At 46.2% G+C, this 21,146-nt stretch overlaps 1 protein-coding gene across 2 annotated transcripts in view; it reads left to right on the top strand.

Annotated features, from left to right (window-relative positions):
- Positions 1 to 21,146, top strand: part of PXN (paxillin) — a 44,875-nt gene that overhangs the window by 5,476 nt on the left and 18,253 nt on the right. For both annotated transcript variants that reach the window (XM_071445510.1, XM_071445509.1), the window contains exons 2-4: positions 18,284 to 18,510; positions 18,984 to 19,099; positions 20,987 to 21,123. In XM_071445510.1, the coding sequence (XP_071301611.1) occupies positions 18,284 to 18,510; positions 18,984 to 19,099; positions 20,987 to 21,123 (480 nt within the window). The remainder of the gene's footprint in view (positions 1 to 18,283; positions 18,511 to 18,983; positions 19,100 to 20,986; positions 21,124 to 21,146) is intronic.

Genomic DNA, 21,146 nt, shown 5'->3' with positions numbered 1-21,146 from the left:
AAATTAGATTTACAAGTTTTTATTCCGTTCTCAGGCCCGTTGAACATTCCCTCTGTGCCTTTCTGATTGCTCATCCTTTCTTCACCCCCCATTATGACAGGCTGTGAGTAGGGAGAAAAGATTTTCTTTCCTTTCCAAGTTCCCCGCAGTGGCTCTGCCCTCGTCTTTCCCTTTACCACAGAGCGTCATGAAGTCATTCAAGGAATGTTGTGTGCTAAAGATATACCATAAAAATAGGAGGTGGGGGATGACTTCCTTGTATCAGTTTTAGCTGTTTTTCCCATTCATGCTCGTTCTTTTTGCAAATGGCCCCAGAGCAGCAGCAACCAGCTAGGTGTTAAAATCTGTGCTTTCTCTTCTGGGCATGGGTGTTTTTAAATCCCAATGAAACAAACAAGTTGAAATGGGAACTGGAGTGCTGCAGAACGAGTTTGGTGGTGGTGTTTCAGTTACAGGAACTGATTCCTGAGGTTATGTGTTTGTGCTGTTTAGGAGTCTGGTACACTTTTTCTGCTCACACAAATGCAGCTTTTTCTTTTAGCAGACAGTAACTATTCTGAATTTACATGGGAAATTTATCTAAGCAGTTTGAGACAACTGCAAACTGAGGAGCCAAGAGAACTTATGGCAGGCCACAGGGGGAGGCAGCCTGCATTGTTAGAGCTTGGCTCCTTTTTCCCTGTGCTGGACTGTCTCTGCACTGTGGACAATTTCAGTTCAAGTTATTTAAATGATGCTGAGATAGTCTGAAGTTGTCCAATGCAGCTTGTCATGCCACTTCTCACAGTGTTCTCACTGTGCACATCTGCAGAGATGGCTCTGCTGGGTGAGGTACTGAGTGCCTGGCTGGCAGCGTGCAGTGGAGTGTAGCTTGATTTCTTGTGGTTTTTTGCTGTTTATTGCATGTGTTTAAACCTCTAACATTTTGCAAATCATTTGAAGAACATAAAAAAAAAGTAAATGGCACTCCAGGGAATAAACCTTCTGAATGACACTCTGCATGGGGAATTGTGCTTTAAATGGCTCAGCTATAAATCAGACTGTATGGGGGCTCCAGGAATAAACCAGTCCCGTGTTTTTGTCACAGAACTGAGCTGGCAGACAGAATTAATCCTGTGTCTGTCTAGATGCCTCACAGGATCTTGCTTTATTTCCATTGCTGAAGAGGAAGGTGAACAGAGAATTTCACTTTGTGCCATGGGGAAGTTTGTGGTTGTTCAGGGACTGTGGTTAGGATGAGTTTTAATAAGAGCAGGAGATGGTGAAAGAAGCCAGAGGTAGAAAAAGGTCACGGGCAAGAGAGCTGTAAATAATTTGCCGTGGATTAGGGGCTTAGTACTCCCTTGTTTTATCCTCTTTCATGGTCCTAAACCAGTTCAGGGCTTCTCTGTGAAAAGGTTTCTTTTGGGTTGAAGCCACTAATTTCAGCTAGGTCAGACAAAAACGCCTAGGGCTAACTGCATGTCACTTGAGGCTACTGGTGCCCCATGAACTGGAATAAGATGATGGCTTGGCTGGTCTCTGTTGCTCATCTTGTTTTACCATTAGTTGCATCCATTGCTAGGTTTGGGTTGGTTTGTTTTGGTTTTTTTGCTGCCTTTTGGGCAGAGGTGATCCCCCAGAGGAAGGTGCCTAGAGTAGTGTTTCTGGTTTGAAGCTCCTGTTCATTATGGTTTTATATGGGAGACTTTTTCTGGGCTGTGTAGGCCTGGTCAGGCAGTGTGACACACAGCTGGAACTATTCTGCCTGGCTGTGAGCAGCTCCAGCAGTTAGACAGGATCCCTGCAGAGAGCTGGAGCACTGGGGGAGGGAATGAAATGCCATTTCATCCACGTCATGAAATCTCTTATCAGTGGCCAACTCAGTGTTGTGAGTGGGTGAGCTGCACTGGCCTGAAGAAGCTGCCTTTTATTTCTCCTGTGAAAGATGAGGAGCTCAGCACTGTCAGTCAGGCTGAGAGCTGGGCAGTGGCTGTGTGGAGTTTGAGATGAATTTGTCAGTCAGGTTCTTATAACCCTAAGCTTGTGGTTTTCAATCTATCCTGCTTGTGCTTAATCTGAGATTTGCTGCTTGGCTGTTCTGAGCAGTTTGCTTGGGCAGTGTCTCACAGCTGCTCTGGCATGCTGCTCCTGTACTTCTTAACTGCTTAAATCCAGTGCCTCCAGCACCTTCTGTCTTGGGGTCATGCTTAAAAGCCTTGCTGTGAGTTTGAGAGAAAATCTGTTAGGTTATCATTCATCTTTCTAGTAGGGTTAGTTAAGGGCTTCATTTGTTGGATGCTACTTTCCCATCAAATGCGAAGGAGAAATCTGCTTGAAACAGATCACCGTGGTGTGGCTGTGGTGGTGTGAAACTCTGAGAGCTTCTGGGCTGGCTGGATCTGCTGGAGCCCCCTGACTCTGTTGCTTGGCTCTGGAAAATGCTGTGTGTGGGGTGGGAGAGCCAATGGGGCTGTGAGGTGTTTGGAGCAGTGTCCTGTGCTTGGTCTTGTCCTTGCAGGGTTGGGAGGCTGTTTGCTGGGGAGGAGGGGCTGAAGGAAGGGGCTGGGGGTGGTGCAGGGAGGAAGCTTTATGTAATTCTTGGCTGGCTTTTGAATAATTGTTTTAATGAAATGGAATGCAGTGTATTCAGTACTTGCTTGGCAGAAACAGCTTTTTTTTTTTGTTTTTTTCTGTTTTCTATCTTGGAGGGGGGAAAGGAGTTGGAGTTGCTCTATTTTCCAGCCGCTTTAAACACTCTAGGCTTGGATTTGTCACGAAGATAGAAGTGGAATATTGTTCTTGCTGAGAGGGCAGTTGCTCTGCTGTGCTTGTGTGGGACGTTGCCTTGGTACATTGGGTGTGTAAGTGGCAGAGCCTGGTCCCTGGGCTTCTCTGAGGGCTGGGGATGCCACTGTGGTTTGAGATGGAGCAGGTTAAAGTACCCAACAGTAACGGGATGAATGTGATGTAAGTACACATCCATATAAAATGTGAGTGCATCCAAGTACTGGATAAGAAAATTCATCTCTTTTCCTCTGTGCCCTAGTTCAGGGCATAGCAGGGAAGAACATGATGAGCTGAGACAAAGAAGTCAACTTAATTTTCAGCGAAGCAAATATGTAGGCACTGGGAGTCTTGACTTCTCTAGACTTGTGCAGAACAGTCTCTCCAGTCATCTCAGAGGATTGGTGACTTTTATCATAGGATTGGTGGAGGGACAGTCAGAGATCATGCTGAAAACCCTTTTTTAGAAAGCAATTTGAAGAAGGATTTATTTCATGTACCTCTGAAAGGGAAGTTTATTCTCATGCTGCTTCTATTTCAGTATTGCTGCCATTTCCATTTTTGGTCAGTGTTGGAGATCGGGCTCTCTTACTCATCTCTACCTCTCAAAAATCTACTTTCTTTTTAATCTTAGGAATTTTTTTTCTCAGTTTTTTTTTTTTTTTCTGCAGTCAAGAGTTCTCTTGTGAGTAACAACCTTTGGTTGACAGAATAAAATTTTTCTTTATCAAATAACAACAACAACTTGTGTTCAGGGCACTGAGATGAAGAAGCTGTCATGCATTTAATTGCTTTATTAATACTGCTCTTGGTAAAATATCCTCACTATTTCTCTTGCTGCTGCTGAAACAAGCAAGAGACTTGTGACTGGTACTTGTGTCCTGATACCAGATGACAGGTACAATGATGGGTCATCTACCTTCTCATGTAAGAGGAGATAAGAGAACCTTAAACATTCTCCAGCTCTTCTCCATCCACTGGCTCCAATATACTCCAGTTCTAAAAATGTTAGTTTTCTATCTAGATTTAACAATTTTCTTTCTTGCAGTGGGCCAGTGTCATGACATTGTGAAACTCTTGAGCCACATTCTTCTGCCAACGCTAAAAAAAAACCAAAACCACCCCTAAGTCAGAGCTCTGCAGCTCCAGAGCCATCAGCAGTCTCCATCGAATTGCCACCCACATCTCCCAAAGTGGACTGGGAGACCAGTTCCCACGTTCATTTCTGAAACACTGTCCTCCTTTCATTCCCAGAAGCTGTTTTTAAAGTGGAAAGAAGCTGCTTTAACTAGATTTTTAACCATGTGCTTCTTGGCCCCTTGTACTTTGTTGCCTTTCAGAGCTGTTGCTTGCCCGCTATCTGCAATAACTTGGGTTATTTTTAAGTTACAGTGCAGTGCTCATCAGACCAAAAGCTTCATTTTAAAACTTTCTACCTATTATAGTTATAAGTAGTACCAACATCCACAGGACTGAAAAATGTGAAATATTTTGTTGTCATTTCCTCCTGCCCTGTTCTGTGAGTTTACATTGTGCTTTTGGCAGCGCTTTGTGTAAAGTCAGTTTTTGATGATGACTTACACTTTCTGGCTTACAAAGATTTTGGTGTTGCTTCCAAGTCTGCTCCCACCCTGCTGCAGAGAACCTTTGCAGAAATGAAAACTTTTTAAAAGAAACATCCACCATTTTGAGACTACTTCCTTAATAATTAGATTTTTAACAAGCTAGTTAAACCACATTTGACACAAGTTCCCATTTTAAAAAAAGGGAAACAACCCACTTCAGAGTGGTTGGCAGATCAAGCCAGCAAGTCTTTATTTATATCTCAATATTTGCTGGGACTCTGTCTCTCCTTATTGACACAGGCTTTTAAATCTTGAGATACCGTGCTTTTTTAAGGGTAGATTTGCATTTGTTGAATATTCTTTGCATTTATGCTTTTGGGAGCTATGCTTGTTACTTACTGAATGGGAAGTTGCTGAAGCTAATGAAAAATATGTGTTTCAAGGTCTAAAATCTGTCAAGTCTGCATTCTGATATCCCATTTAAGAGCCTTCAGGATAGGAATGCCTCAATAAGACTGTACTAAATATGGGTATGATTACAGAGTCTCTTTAGTGTCCCTATTCTTTATTACTGGAGTCCTCCTTCTGCTGGTAGCCAGGGCACTCTACATCTCATTGGCAGAATTGGTTCTTCTAATGCTTTTAATGAATTCAGAATTCTTTTAATGAATTCAGAATTTACACTAGTATTTCAGTCTTTTATTTCATCATCCTTATGTGTGTCTCAAATTTTGTAACTGGCACTTTGCCTAGATGGGTCTATACTCAGATCTGTTTATGCTGCTTGGATAGGATTTCCACAGCTTAAAAGATGCTGTTTTTTTCCCCTCAAGTTCCATGTCCATTATTGCATAACCATGCAAATCCTACTCTTCCCTTTATTGGTAATAGGGCCCACATGCTTTCCTGTTTCTGTTACTTTTGAAAAGGCACATAATTAACTTGGAATGTGCAAGCTCTGGCTGTATTTTGTCTGCGACTGTGTCCAAGCCCATTTTTACATAAGCAGATGGAGAGGATCACAGGGACCCTTAGCAGTGCTGTTCCTGGCTGTGTGGTACCTGTGTGCTGCTGGGGTGCCTGAGGTGGTGGTCCTGCTGCTGCTCAAGGGGGAGAGGGCTTTACTTTTACTTATCCTTTCTCCTTCTGTGTTGTCTGACGTGCTGTTTGACATATCCCTTCCTGCTGACTGCTGTGCTCCTCTCTTCCCTGACCCCAAAGAAGACAGTCAGCTTTTTCCCACTGGGTGTATATCCTGTTGGACTGGTTCACAGAGGGGTCTTGTGAGAGCCAGAGCCTGCACAAGTAAGTGGCAGCAGCACATGTCTGGAAGAGGGAGTAGAACCTCTCCATTTTTGGCAGTGGTGAGCTGTTAATTCGCCTTTCTGCATCTTATGAAACTGTATCCCTCACTCCAGGGTGCTCACCGTCCAGTGGAGCTCCTGTGCTCCTGTAAGCCCTGATGTAACATGTTTTCCTTCCCTAGATGAGTTACAATCGGCACTTAGCAAATTATGATCTCCAAGCTGACAAGTGCTTTACAGCTGTTGTGAGGGTCCCCCTGAGAGGTCAAACCCACGCCCTTCTCATTTCCACCTGAGGGCTCTGGAGCACAAGCACACCAGGATTGCTGCTGCCCTGAGATTTGGAGACCACTGCTGTGTGTGCACAATGCTGTGATTTGCCACCGTTGATTTCACACTAAGCTGCTGCTTGGAAGAGGGATCCAGTCCTGGATCAGCATGTGTTGTAACCTCAGTGGTTTTTATGACAGTTTTCAGTTGTACAAATTTCAACCAAATACCAACACAGGGCTTAAAAATGCCCTTGTCTACCCTCTTTTCAGTGGGCATGTAAAGGGCTGCTTGTTGTAGTTAGGTGCTGCACACCTCTGCATTCAAGCCTTGAGCTCTTGTTACCAGAGCTGTGTTTAAAATCCAGTGTCTTGTTGCCTGCTGGTTCTATTCCCATCCTTGGACTCTTTTGTCTGGTGGAGATCTCCTTTGTGCCAGATTTGTCAGATGTTTGTAGAATGGCAGTGCTATGTTTTGACCTGGTGCTTGTGGAGTAGCTGCAGGCTGGTGTAGCAGGAAGGGTCTGGTTCCTCAGATAGCTGGCTTAGCTGAGCCCCTCTTCCTGTAGGAATACAAGGGAGTTGGTATTTTGTCCAGAGCCCTTGGCCCTGGAAATTTTCCCTGAGGGGTCAGTTCAGTGGCTGCTTGTTTGGCGTTTGTAACTTTTTGTTTTGGCAGAGGAGAGCAGATCCTGTTGGACTTCTAGAAACTTTGAGGGAAGCCAGCAGCATATGAAAATTCTTATAACATGCACAAAAAGGGTTAACTTAATATTTTGAATGTGTAAGGATAAATAAAGGACTAAAAAAGACAGTGTATTGGTTACTAGTGGTTTTGGGTTTGTTAAGTTTTTTTTCCCATCTAGAACATTGGCTGCAATCCAGCCCAGGTCAGTAGTGAGGTGTTAACTGCTTAGTTGTTTGTGTAAAATGTTTACACTCCCTCCAGTCTGTTCCTCCCACCAAACTGTCCAGGATGCCGTTTCATTCCTGTTTGTCCAGAGCAATGTCCCTGAGCCAACTCACCTCCCTCCCAGAGACTGTTGGGTCAGGATTGGCCATTTGCTGCTGCCTTTGTCTGGGACTTCCTGGAAATGCCTGAGGATGTGTTTGCTGTCAGGCAGAGATCAGAAATAGATCTTGCATAAGAAGAGCCACTCCAGGAGACTGTCAGAGGCTGTACTTACCCTCCTTGGAGTCCAGAGCTGTTTCCAATTTCACAGCTGACACATAGGAAGAGAAATGGAGACTCTCTAATTTGTGCAGATAGTTGTTCCTTGTGATTTTTACAAGGCTAGGTATAACTGCCTGTTGAACACCAGTCAGTTTGCTTCCAAAAGGAGAGGATTCTGACAAAAGACTTGGTGGCAGGTGGAGCTCACAGCAGACTGCAGATTCAGGCTGAGAAATTCCAACTTAAATATTTTTAGTACAGGCTTGAGAGTCAGATTTGCTTTTCTATTCTGATATAATATGGACTTGCCATGTTATGTTGGACTGTTCAGGGCTGCATCTCAGTTCTCCATTTCTGAAAGGTACCTTTCTTTTGTGCTATCAAGGAAGTGTGAATGTTAGGGTGAGGATTCTGATTTGTGAGCCTTGTTGGGATTCAGGTGCAGTGGCTGCAGACTTTACTGCCTGCAATTGCTGCAGGCCATAGCCAGTTCTATCAATACAAAATGGAATATGTGGAGATTTAGGTTTAGGGTGTGGAACTGTGACAGCTGTGACTGAAAAGCTTCCATGTGATAAAGGCTGTAACTTGTGGGTGGGAACATCATCTGAGGACAGTGGTACTGAAATCAAACAGTCTGAATCCCTGGAGGCCAGGAGCTGGAGTACTGGGGAAGGCTGGTGACATTTTACAAATCACCTTGTGATCCTTCTCTTGTGCAATCTCCAACTTCTCTGTCCAGTGAAGCAGAGCCCAGCTTTGCTCTTCAGCATTGTGCAAACGTTGAGGTCAGATCAGCTTTTGCACACGCTGTGTCACAGGATGTGCCACAGCTGTGATGTACAAACCCTTGACAAACTTTTCCTCATTCTCCTGAAGATTGTTCATGGAGCAGTGGAAGAATTTTTTGTGCTTATCCAGTTTTGGAAATGGTTTCCTGTTATTCAGGACTCTGCCAGCCCAGTGAATCTAGGCAGAAAGGAACCACACAAAGGATTATTTTCTATTTTGGCTTCACACAACCATGAATCTGGAGGCATTCAAGGCTTGTGTAGCTGGATCTGGTGTTCTCAGGAGCCTTTGGTAGCTGTGAAACTAAAAATATTTATTTGTTTGGTAAGGAACATGGAACATGAATTCAGTTTTCGGCAGCCAGTCTTAGCATAAGGTGTTTTTTATTGGCATGAGCTGTTTGCTGCTCATCACTATAACAGAGGGAAGTAAATATGTCTCTTTCCACTTCAGGTGTGGAGAAAACCATGCTATAAAAAAGAAGATGCTGTATGTGGCAGGAAATAACCCTTCCCTCTCTTCCCACCCCCTGATCTAGCACTTCTGGAAATGAGAAATAAATGGGAGGACACACCCTTGGGAGGGAGCAGCCTCTGAAAGTAGCTGTCCTCCATGCTGTCCTTCGATCTCCAGTGCCAGTAAGAGTTTGTTCTTCCTGGTGTTTCTGTTGGCAGCTTTTGAATGTGATAGGCAAGGCAGTGGAGTGGACAGCTGAGGGTAATTTGAAGAACTTCAAAAGGCTACACTTGCTTTTAGCAGCTTTTTGTCCAAAAACCAAGAAAACATATTCAAAACGTATTTTGTTTCTCTGGAGCATTTTCCCTTCTGATAGGAGAAGGGACTTGAATACAAATCACTTTCAGTGTGAGGATGCTCAGCACACTTGTGACATATTGAGGAATATTTATCTCTGACCACAAAAGCAGTTATGTATCTTGTGGGACTTCCATTATCTCAGCCATCTAATGAACTGTTCTGAGACAGTGGAAAGGGGATGGAGGTTTTGATCAGGAAGCTGGAGAAAGGCAGAATAACCATGTGTTTCTCTTTTGTAGGTGGTGGTTCATTTCTCTCACTCAGTTTAAGCTGGAGTCTAGTTTAGTGTTGAGAGAGTTAAGTGGAAAAATTCTGATCCTATGGGAAAATCATTTGTGGTTCCTTCACACAGCCTGGACTGTAGGCAGGGAGTGCTGTGAATTTGTTCTGTTTCATCCAGGAAACTGTGCTGACTCAATCTTTAAGCACTTGTGGTGTCTCTCAGCCAGCATGCTGAGTTGGTGATCCCATGCCCTGTGGAACTAGTTAAGATCAGGTTACCTCCCTGCCAGCTTGGTGATGTGAGCAGAGCCAGCAGCCAAAGGATTTCCCAGCCTGTTGCATCCCAGATGTCAAGAGGTGGATCTGAGGTGCTCCTCAAGGAATGGGGCTGGGACTCCCAGGGACTGCTGGTGTCAAGCTGCAAACTGGTCAGCTGGTTCTCCTCCAGTGTCCTTGTGCCCTTGAGAGCCCTGCAGCTGCTGGGCTACACAGGAGCCTGCTGACTGCACGTGATGCTGCCCAGTGCTCCAGCAGCCTCACCCTGCAGACAGACAGACAGACAGACAGACCACTGCAGCTCTGGGTGCCAAGAACATGGTGTGGGCAGGAAGGATCTAGTGGTGACCTTAATGGTTTTTCAGCAGACCCACACAGAAATAACCTCCTGCCCATCTGAGGGATCTGGTGGAAGCTCTGAGCTCACGTGGTGGTTTCTGTTGGGTTTTTGCAGCATACAGAGTTGGCTTATCCTCACTTTTATGGTCAGGAGTCTGTCAAAAGTCTGTCACTCTTCACCTCAGCAGCACAAGTGAGGCATCAGTGGGTGCATAGCAAGTGTGGCCCTAGGGACTGAGCCATGTCACAATCCTGGGGCTGAAAAGCCAAAATCAAATGTCAGTGTAGGTTTGGGTGGAAGCAGCAGGTAATGGTGAGGGATGTCTCCAGAACAAGGAGCATTTCAGTTGGAGCTGGCTGCTGGCTGCACCTTTTCAGGCTGCCTTTTTTTCTGGTCTGCATCTGAGCTGCAGATGAATTATGGGAATCTGATGGGAGGGTAGGTGATTTCTTTCAACTAATGGCAGGATGGGCTGGATTTACAATTTGTGTTCTGGCCTAAGGTTTGAAAGTAGAACATTTCCATTTAAAGCAGAAATTTTATTCATTTACTTGAACAAGAGCTCAATTCTGCCATTGGTCTTTTTAATATATTTTCTAAAAGCTGCTTAAGTCATAGGGTGGTTGGAGCTGTGCTTCCAAGAAACCTGATGAGTTTATCTAAAAAAACTGAAACCAACACCTCAGCAAACTTTTATTGGATTAGTAAGTTGAATTAGTTTAGAAAGGGGTGATCAGCAGGGCAAGTTCCAGGAACAGCCTGGGTTTGCATGCTGGGGAAGGGAGGATCCCTGGGCCTTTCCCTTACACTGGCTGTGTGTGATGGTGTCAGCTCTGCTGGAGCTACAGCCAGAGCACTCCAGGGCTTTGCAGTTCATCCCCAAAAGTGCAGTTACTGATAAACAGTTCCTGAAATTGCTTCACACAGGCTGCATTTGCACACTCTTTTACAACCCCAGGCTTGGGGTGGTAGTAGTGCATGTTGGTTGTGACCACTTAGTTGGCCACAAGCTCTGGAGTAAACTCTCCAGCTTGGGTCTCAGTGGTTGGGAAAGGAAGCCACAGTCCTTGCTGCAGCTGCTCATGCAGACCACATCTCACACTGCAGTGTCTTGTCTTTGTTTAGACATTTGCTGATAGTGGTCAGAGCTGGGTGCATGTGCTGCTGTACTGGGCAAGGCTCCCTGGTTTGGCTGTCAGTGCTCCAGTTCTGGCACAGAAAGGATTCAGGGTGGCTGCCACCACCTGATTCCAGCAGCAGTTCTGGCTGTCACAGGATGAATCCTTGCTCAGTTTGTCTCTGCAGCCTGGGCTAGCCAGGCATAACTGCAGCTGGGAGGTTGCCTTTGCTTTTTGGGAGCACCCACACAAGTTTGTGAATCAGTGCTACAAATGCAAAGTTTTGCTAATTTTAAGGGGCGGTTTTGGTCTGAAAGTGGAGAGAAGCTTCAAAATTTTAATGGCTATTGTCTTTACTGTAATTTACCATGCCACATATTGATATTAGTTTGGGCATTTGTTTTGTTAAGCAGTGACACAAGATATGACTTGCAGCAGTACCTCGATAGTGAGAAAGCACAAGGCTTTAAACATTAGTACATTAAGGAGAGAGCTGAGTGATTTTACTGACCATGCAATCTGAACTTTCTCTAAGCAGGCCTGGGCAATGTGAAGTAAAAATCCCAGTGGCTGCTCTGTACTGATACTCCAGCAGTTGTTAGGCCTAGAAAATGACTTACCTTTTGTGGCTTGAAATTTTGTGTATCTTAAATAACAATCTGCCCCTGCTTCACAAGAAATCTGAGCACTTTTATGTGTCCTGTGTTCTAACCACCTTCTTGACATATTGATTACATTTTGGAAAACTTTTAGATGTCATCTCAAAATGTCTTAGACAGTAAGCCAAACTATTTTACAGTGAGCTGGAAAACTTGAGGATTTTAAGAGCATATAATTGCACTTTGAGTTTTTAAGGTCTCGTTTTGAATGTAGTCTTTGTATTTTATTGCTTTTGTAGTCTCTGATCTTTTTGCATTTAAAAGCATTGATTGGAACCTGCTTTTACCTGGAAGTCAATGTGGGCCTTTACCTGTTCATGATTTTCCTATTTCTGATAAGGCTCTTCCATTTTGCTGAGAAAAATCAAAATGGGAATTCCTGCCATCAGTGTCTGGGGCTCCCCACACCTGCAGTCAAACTCCAGGGCAGTGAGAAGTCCAAGCAAGGCTCCAGCAAGTGTTCTTGATGCAGGTCTTGTAGAGCACTGCAAATATTTCTTTTGAAAGGCTGTTTAATAGGATAAATATACCCAGGCTCCCCATTCCTCTGCAGTTACTCATAAGGTAAAACTGTCATGCCAGGGATTGGGTTACTGCCTTGAGCTGTCTCCCTCTATGTGAGCTGGAGCTGCATTTACTCCTGGAGGTGCTGAGAGAAGACTTATTTGAACCTAATGAGATTTTTAAGGTGTGCATTCAGGTGTTTTGCAAAGAGGTGTCTCAGATGAGGCTGCAAGCTCAAACTGCAGTTCTGGAAATGCAATTCCTTTCCCCTCACTCTCTCAGGGGACAGCAACACTCAAGGATTTGAATTCAGCATCTTGCAGGTTTAAGAAAAAAGGGCTGGGGAGAATGGTGTGTGATTCTGCCAGTGAGAGGTCTGCAGTTTGTCTGATGCCAAGAGAGACATGATTAGCATATAAAGTCCATCTCATTGAGAGCTGCCCTTAGGGATATCTTCATTTTTATTTCTATTTGCCAGTCCTCTAGGAATCTTCTGCTGCCTAAACCAGGAAAACTTGCAGCACTTCTACCTATTTGGATAAATAGAGGCAGGGGGGAAATAGGGGAGGTGCAGATACCTGTTCTGTGCAGCTGCAGCAGAGGAAATTCTGTAGTTTGTGCTCTGACATCTCATCCTGATTCCCAGTGTGCTCTCTGGGCTGTCAGGGACATGTGGCACCAGAGATGCTGGGGGAGATGGGACTCTGTGGCTGAATGCATTTGCTGGGTGCTGGCTGGGTGAGGAATCCTGTCTCCAGTGCTACTCACTTTCCAGATGTCTCATGCAAGAAGCAGAGCTACAGGCAGTGTGTGGTTTGATACATGTGCAGATGTGGCTTTCAGCTGTTGAAAATGAAAGGCTGATATCTGAGGCATTTGGAGTATCTTGCTTCATTTATGCTTCCATTTCCTCCCCAGCAGTAGATGAGATGTGGAAGAAAATTGACCACCATCCTTTTGATCTCCTCACTGTCTTGATAATGCTGTGATTTGCTGTGTCAGCATGGCTTAATAATCCTCAGTTGTTGAGAGAGATGAACTGCATATGGAAATCCTTTCTCCGGAGGAAAGCAAATTTATATTTCTCTAAATTGCCTCACTTAAAAAAAAAAAAAAAGGAAAAGATAAATTCTAAACCGCTTATGAATAGTGGAAAATTATTTACTGCTTGAGGAAGAATTAGCATTGAAAAGCTGCTTGATGTCAGTTGGCAAATGTGAATTTGTCGATGCCTTGTCATGTAGGTTTTTTCAGAATTAATCCATGATGTGTTCTGCTTCACTGTGTCACCTTAATCCAAAAGCATTTTTGAAATGCACAGGAAAGGGGAAGTGCACAAAGTATGCTTTGATATGCATGGGAAGACACATCTAAATATATAAAAATATATATTTTTCTTTTTAGTAACTTCACTTTACCTATTTAAAGGGGCTGAGTCCAGCTCAGATTTCTAGAAAGGGTTGTTGATGTGTGCATCAGTACAAAGGGGCCCCGGTGTTACCCATTGCTGCTGCAGAGTGCAGAGCAGGGCTGTGCTCCCTGGGCTGGTGCTGCTGCTCTGTGTCAGTCAGAGCTGGGCTGTGGGAAGCTGAAGAATGTGCCCCTGGCTGCTCAGAGGCCGTTGTGCTGCAGGATGCTGCATCTGCAGGCAGCGAGCGCTGACACGCAGCCCTGTGAAGGAGCCTGCCCTGGAGCCCCTGGAATGCCGGAGCTCCTCTGGGCCCACGAGCTGTGGGCTGGGGAGATAGCACAGGAATGTGCACTGCAGAGCTTGATCTTTTCAGTGCAGCTTGAACTGGTAAATGGGGCTCAGCCTAAGGATTTGTCCTGCTCTTCTACCTTGCTGCTTTGGTGGTAGAAGGGATGTTTTGTGAGTGGTTCGGTGCATTGGACATCAGTGTGAGAGTTCTTGTCCTGAGCTGTTGAAATGACCAGCAGAGCTTTGTTTTTGCTGGGAATTACCTTGAAGCAAAGCAGTTGGTATTAAAGGGCTGCTTGTACATACCTAACTGATGTGCAGAGAGGTGTGGAGGATTTGTAGAACAGAATCCCAAGGACCTCTTAGTTAATAATGATCTTTGGCAAAAATGAGGAAAGGGAGAGAGGAGCAAACTAACTAAGCACACCTCCAGGTGTCTTGGAGTGCTTTTTAGTGCCTGATGTGGCATCATTCTTTAACTGTCCCTCCTCCACAGGAAAATCTTTGTAGAAAGCCCACCTGAATGCAAACAGTAATGTCCTGCCATACTGGGGAGGATGTGGTTTGAGTAGCCCTCAGGACTAAATGTGATTTCAATCGAGTGTGTAATTTTTGGGTTGTCCAGGTGGTTGTCCAGGTTACCTGAGCCTGTGGAGGACCAGCTGTGCTTATGCTGAGGTGCTCTGTGCTGCAGTGCACAGGGATTTAGGACTTTCTTGGCTGTGTAACTGCTCCAGAGTAGCCATGATAAGCAGGAGTGTCCAGGTAGGTGGTGTTCCAGCAGGTGTCCCTTTTGCACCCTCCTGAGAAGCACTCTGTGAATGGAGTGGAAAATAGAGATTTCTGTATGCACAGCCCATAGATAGCTGACCCCTACAGAGTCTTTGGAAACTGGAGTGATTCTGCTCCATGCACGTGTTTCTGAATTGACATTTTGTCTGTGGGTTGTGTTAGTGGCTTGTAGTGAGAGTGGGGAGAGGGGTGATCCTGGGGAGGAGCAATGGTTTGAAGGTCCGTTATAACTCTGGTTTACTTTACTGCTACAAAATGGTTAAATCTATTCTCTTGAGATAACTAAATGTATGGTCTTCATCCTTGGGAGGTTCTGCCTCCTAGAGCTGTGTCTGTGGTGTTCCAGGGAGTATTTGGGGCAGCGGTGAGGCTGTGGTGAGGTCAGGGTGTGTGGCTGTCCCGGAGTTCTGGGCGGTAGCTGCTGTGAAATTCGCCTCTCCGTGGGGAGGTGCAGCACACGTGGCACCGCCGGGAGTTTGTGTGTGCCTGAAACAGGGACAGGCTCCCGGCTCTTGAACAGGTGAGGTGGAGGCACTGCCGGGCTGGGCACTGCCGTGGGTTTCCTCGCTGTCCCTGTGAGGTGTTGGTGGTGCCCTCTGATGGATGTGCCGGTGGGCACTGGCCCGAGTCACTGCCTTGCGGTGGCCCAGTCAGCTGCTTCCTGCGGGCTGATTCACGCGTCCTGCAGCACTGTCCCTCAGGGGTCACCTTGGGCAGGAACACTTCATTACCCAGTAAATCGATCGAGACTTTAATATTTCTGTTTAAGCATTTAATATTCCATTTAAGGAGAAGTCGGTGTTGTGAACTCAGTGTGTGACGAGAGGTGCAGCACAAGCACAGCATCCCTGTCACAGTTCATCAGGTTACAGATGCTGGTCCCTTTTGCAAAAGAGAGAGTGATGCATCTTTTTCTATTAATAAATCTCCATTCTTTCCCCTCATCTCTTATATTGTCGTGTGGTAGTTGTACAAATCCTAAATGAATGCACGGTGCTTTGGGACCTCTTGGGATGAAGTGCTAAATGGAAAACAAAATGTTAATCCCTTTGGTTAATTTTTGGTTGGGCTTTGAATAATAGCCTCAAGTGACGCTCTGGAACTCCTTGGGTTGACCTCCAGGGGACGGACCTGCAGCCCGTGCCTGTGCATTGGGGAATCGCTTCCCGTGGGGTGGGACGGTGCCACTGCCCCCCTCACCCTGCCCTGGCCGGGGACGTTCTGCTGCTGCTGCCGGGCCCTTTAAACGAGTGCAATTTCCCATTTCGGCAGAGTTTCAGGGAGCTGTGGTTGCTGATGAGATTGGATCCGGGAACAGCGACGGGGAGGGACGGAATGGGGAAGACCTTCCCTCTGTCATGGCTGTGAGCTTGGAGGAGCAGGGGTGCAGGGAAGGGAGGATCGGGGACTGCAGGATTTGGGGGCGAGCAAGCACTGGGAGAGTCCTTCCACATCGGGAAACCGGTGTGTGAGCGCCTTTCCTGTCCCGCCGGCCTGGGGTGCTGCCTTCGTGCAGCTGCTTCGATATCAGTTGTAAAGTTGGAGTTTAGTTTGAGTAACCGAGTAATTCCTCTCCGGCCTTTTCTCCTCCCTCCGCTTTCCGTTCCTCGGCTTTGCCTTGTTTGCTCAAGTCAGGAAGGGGGAGGGCATGGGGGCGGTTAATCATTAACCTTAACTCCTTCACAGCCATGGGGCTCAGTGCTCCTGGCATTCCAGACCTCCCTGCTTCCGCAGACCTGTAAAAGTAAATCAGTGCGTGTAGCCGAGCTCACTGTGCGCCATCGGCAAAAGGCAGCGGGTGTCTGTCCCATGGGTCAGCAGCACAGAGAGGAGCCGAGCAGGGCAGTGTCTGTGCTGAGATGGTTACAGCTGCCGCTCCTGCACTGAGGGCTGGAGGTGGAGGGTGGAAAAATGGTTTGCGTCCCCTCTGCAGGGCCGGAGGAGCCCAACATCCTCACGGGATTTTCACTTCCTGGTGGAGTTTGAATTGCCTTTGTCATTGGAGGGGAGAAGCAAAAACCACTCCTTCTAGGCAAGCACTTCTCTGGGAGGTGGTGTGCGTGAAAGCTCCAGTCACAGGACCTGCCTGACTGTAGGAATTGCAGTTCATCGGCAGTTCCCTGGAGGTATGTGCCTTTCACTCTGCAGTCCACCAGCTGTTCTTTTGCTTGAAAAGAAGATTCAGTTCATTTTTCCCCAGCTGTGGAATACTTGTCTCCCTTCAGAGAATCTGCTTCTGGGATATTTTGGTCCCTTTAGGAAGATAGATCCTGTGACTTTAATGGTTCGGAGCATCTTTATTACTAAATGAAAGGTGTATAGAAATAATTTAACACAGCATTTAATTTGCTAATGGCTGTATTCTGCTCTCTGAGCGCAGGACTGCTTATTTTTCCTTTTATGATGCTTTGATTTTTTGAAAAGAGTGAATATAAAAGGGGCACCTTCCTCATCTTGTATTTCAATAATACTGTCCTCTTCCAATACATTTTCCTGAAGGCTTGCTAAGTGCATTGGCTGCTGTGGAGTGCTGTGCTCAGGAAGTGGCTCAGGGCTGGCAGGTGCTGCCCGGGGAGCTGTGGGCAGCCATTAGTGTGAGCAATTGCTTGGTTGCTATTCTGGTGCCACCAGCTCCTTGTGACCTGGTGGGGGACACTGCAGGGTGGCCACACTCAGGCTGAGCCCCTGTGCCCCCAAACCTGAGTGTCAGGTACCTGCTGTGTGCAGGAGAAGGGATCTGCTGAGTCTCCCTGAGGACAGCTGGGTCTGTGCAGGGGAAAGGAGATCTAGGGGGGTTCAGAGAGTGTCCCCTCCCAATTCTCCTGAAGCGTGTTCCTGTTTTCTGGCTGAATTCCACATCTCCAAAGGGACCTGCCAGGTGTGTCGTGTGAACATGGAGAGTGCTGATGTCTCCAGTGAACTCCTCTCTAACAGCCTTGCAGAGGTGTGCACTGTGCTGCTGCCCCAGTGGAAAGCTGGGCACGTGGCCAGGGAGGCTTTCTTTGGAAAGTGAGTGCAGCACAGACCTGCAGGCGCTCACTGGAGTTTCCCCAGCAGGAACTGCAATGGCTCTGCAGGGTGGGCACATGGGCTGGAAGGTCCAGCAGGTCAGAGTTTGCCTTTGAGTCACCCCAGAGGAGTGCAGGGTTGGGAATGGGCAGAGAATACATTTGCAGGGAGAAATCCAGAAGGCTGGGAATGCCATTTTATGCCTAAACTCTGATGGGACTGTGGGATTTTTGAGAAGTGCTAACTGTGTCATGTGGGTCCTCTGCCTGGCATGAGTGACAGTGTTTGTAGCTGGTGGAGGTTTTCCTTCTCTTGAGGAATTTGTGAGCAATCTCCACCCATCTAGTTAAGAATTGTTTCCAGAAGAAATGGCGTTTACCTGGCAGCCTCTGGAAACTTGTTAACTGTTTGTATGAGGTACTGAGGGGGATTTCTGTCAGGACAACCAAAATACATCCTTCTGCTGCCCTGATGGACTGATCTGAACATTTCATGCTTCTTCCACTACCTTTGACTCTGGAGAAAACACCTCCTGAGATCTTGTTTCCTGCAGAAAGCAGTGCCTGCGGCCACAGTAAATGACTCTGTGATGATGTGGGGCCTGTAATTAGTCTGTGTCAATATCCTGGTGGAGTAGATGTCTGGACAGGCTTGCCTAGGTTGCACTTCTACAGGGTACAACGAGAGAAGACTACGGGTTCCTGTTGTTGGGTGTTTTTCCAGTTAAGGCAAAAATCTGAGACTGACACAGCTTTTCTGGCTGCTTTGCTACATCTTGGTGTTCTCTTTGTAGTACAAGTTTGATTAACTCGTTCATTCCTGAGCAGCACTAGTGTTTTTCAGGGCATTTGGTAGATTACCAAAGACGAGAAGTCCCCCCAAAAAACTTCTGACACAGATACATTAAATGAGAAGAAAGAGACAAAGCTCTAGTCCAGGCTTTTACCATTTTGTTGGGGTTTTTTTGCTTTCCTGCAGACGCCTTGCTGGCAGACCTGGAATCAACCACCTCGCATATCTCCAAACGCCCAGTGTTTCTCACGGAGGAAACTCCTTACTCCTACCCAACTGGAAACCACACGTACCAGGAGATTGCTGTGCCACCCCCGGTGCCCCCGCCACCTTCCAACGACGCCCTGAATGGCACCGTGATCGACCCCTCGGAGCAGTGGCAGCCCAACACACCCAGATACGGCCACCAGCAGGTGAGTGGGGCTGTGTGGGTGGGAGGGTGCTGGTTTTGTAAGGGCAGGATCTCTCAGCACAGTAAGGAGGAGGGAATAGGAAGAAACGACGATGAATTTGGCTGTGGAGCAGGGAAATGGGGGGAGGTAGGAGTTTTTATTAGAACTAACTGGTTGGAGCAAATGGCAGAAAAGAATTTGAAAGCCATCGTCACTGTGCTGACAAAATGGTGCTGTGATGAGATTAGTGTTAGTCATCTGTCTTGAGCCTGTGGAGGGCAGGCTGGGGGTTTCCAGCACAAAGCTGTGACTCATAGGCAGGTCTGAAGTAAGGGGAAAAACTGTTCCTGGTGTAGCTCATCTGATAGAGACTGGCTTGACTAAAGAGCAGATCATTTATTTTGTTCTGCCTTGTCAATGCATGGGTTTGCAATGCAGTAGTGTACATATTTGTTTTGTAATCTCTGTTTCCAATGCAAATCTTGTTTCCACAGCCTCAGTCCCAGTCTCCTATATACAGCTCTAGTGCCAAAAGCTCCAGTGCCTCCATTCCTAGAGACGGGCTCAACTCTCCTACTCCCCGTGCCAGTGAAGAGGAGCACGTCTACAGGTATCCTGTCCCTTTTTAAGAGATAAGCCTGACTCACAACTTGAGCTTGCTGAGGGTCAAGCTGCCTGCTCTAAGTGGAAACAAGCACTGCTCTCTGTGTGTGTTACATTGCTTTGTGTCAGTTTTGATTGTCTCTTTTGTAACACACCACTGTAACTTTCATACTCACTTCAAACTTTGACCTGGCCCTTGGGCTTGCTCAGCTGCAGGAGGTTAAGGATCCATCAGACACAGCAGGATCTGGGTTGTGTTGTGAAGGATATGATCCAGACACAAGTGACAAATCCACCCCCCTGCTAAAGAGCACAAAAGTTCTTCAGGGGGTGGATGGCCTTAGGGTTATTTTTCCCTGGGAACTCAGTACTTGTGGCCTGGAGTGTTGTGCAGGGACTTGAGTTTTCAGGTAAATTCAAGCTTCTTAAAAGTTCCCTCTCAGTAGGTGATTGACAGATAACAAGTTCACACTTGCAAAGGCAGCTGCTCTCACTCTGACCGGTTGGAGGAGTAGCCTGCACAGTAGGACAGACCTTTCTGCTGACATGGGGATGAGTGCTGTCAGAAATTCATCCTAGGCACCTTTTTACACTTTGGAGATTGGTGTTTCTTTGGAGTCATAATCTAACCATGCCAGCTCTTTCTGCTGAGCAGGAAGTTGCTTCCAACCAGAACTAATTCTGGTTAGAGCTCAGCTCCTCTCTGGGCAGCCTAGCCAGAGGTGGTCCAATGGAGATGGTAATTGCAATTTTTTCAGATGACTGCATGCAATTAGTATTAAATGAAGGTAATTAGAGCCCTAAGTCCTCTTGAACAAGGGTCTGGTGAGGCTTGGTTCTGGTGTGAGTTGTAGCTGCTGTGTTGGTTCAACATGAAGTATGTTCTCCTCAGATTGCAGTTGTGGATCTTGTTTTTCAACCTGAAGAGAAGGATAACTTCCCTTATGGAATTCATAATTGTCACTGGTGTTACAGGTGTCAGAGTCCTTAACCTGCTAGATACTAACTTTTTGAGCATAATGTGGTCCTGTGCACAAGGCAGAAGTTCCCATTTTGTATTTGGAAAATATCTTTTTGATAAAATAAGAACCTCTAGAGCATTAAAAGTTATTTGTAAAGTTCATTTGTAAAACCAGGAGCAAAAAATGTTCCTGCGACTGACAATGGAAAGACTGTTACTACAGTGTAACCACTATAAAAATCACTGCATTGACCTGAACAGGTCTGCTTTGGAACAGTTTGCAGTTCTGTGTGGTAAATGATATCACCCATATAAGACTAGCAGTAATTACAGCCAGTGCCTCATACATGCATGAGTGTTTAACACAGTAGAAAATAATAACAAGTTACTTTCTTGTGAATTGACTACAGTTCCCCAAATTAAAGGTGAGAGGACTTGGGGAGACCTTGAGTGATGCAAGAGGCTATGACATATGCTACTGCTTTTCAGTTTCTGCTTCTAACCTGAGGCTTGTGCTTTGCCTCTGTCTCCAGTCTGTGCTAGCCCTGCATTCCCTCACTCAGGGAGGAGGATGTTGCTGCTTGGTGTGGTGTCAGCAGAAACAAGCCATTTTCCCATACATGAGCTAATGGTTCTGCTGCTGTTCTGTGCATTTTGCATCTACAGACAGTTAACTCTTCCCTACAGGGCTGGGCAGCGCGTAATCCTAAAATCAGAGGCCCTGTCCATCAATGCTATTTTTGTGATTTACAAGAATAGTAGTGGCTGTGTTCAGTCATGTCACAAAGCATGTGTCTTCTTTATGCCCAGAACTAAAAGCATCAGCCTGAAAAGACCACAGCACATGTGTAAACTTCGGGAACCTAATGAGTTTCCCTCCATCCTTCTGCTGTATCTTGATGTAGAAGTTTCACATTTCCCTTTTATCTTCAGTTTCCCGAACAAGCAGAAGTCTGCGGAGCCATCTCCCACAATGACCAGCTCCTCTCTGGGCAGCAACCTCTCAGAACTGGACAGACTCCTTCTGGAACTGAATGCTGTTCAACATACCCCTGCCACTGGCTTCACAGGTAAGGAATAGGAGGACATTTGG

The sequence above is a fragment of the Agelaius tricolor genome, unplaced genomic scaffold (genome assembly GCF_023055355.1).
Source record: "Agelaius tricolor isolate 1412-34295 unplaced genomic scaffold, bAgeTri1.0.p SCAF_20, whole genome shotgun sequence".
NCBI lineage: Eukaryota > Metazoa > Chordata > Aves > Passeriformes > Icteridae > Agelaius > Agelaius tricolor.
Note: the sequence above shows the minus strand (reverse complement) of the source record. Positions and strands in the feature narration are given on the sequence as shown.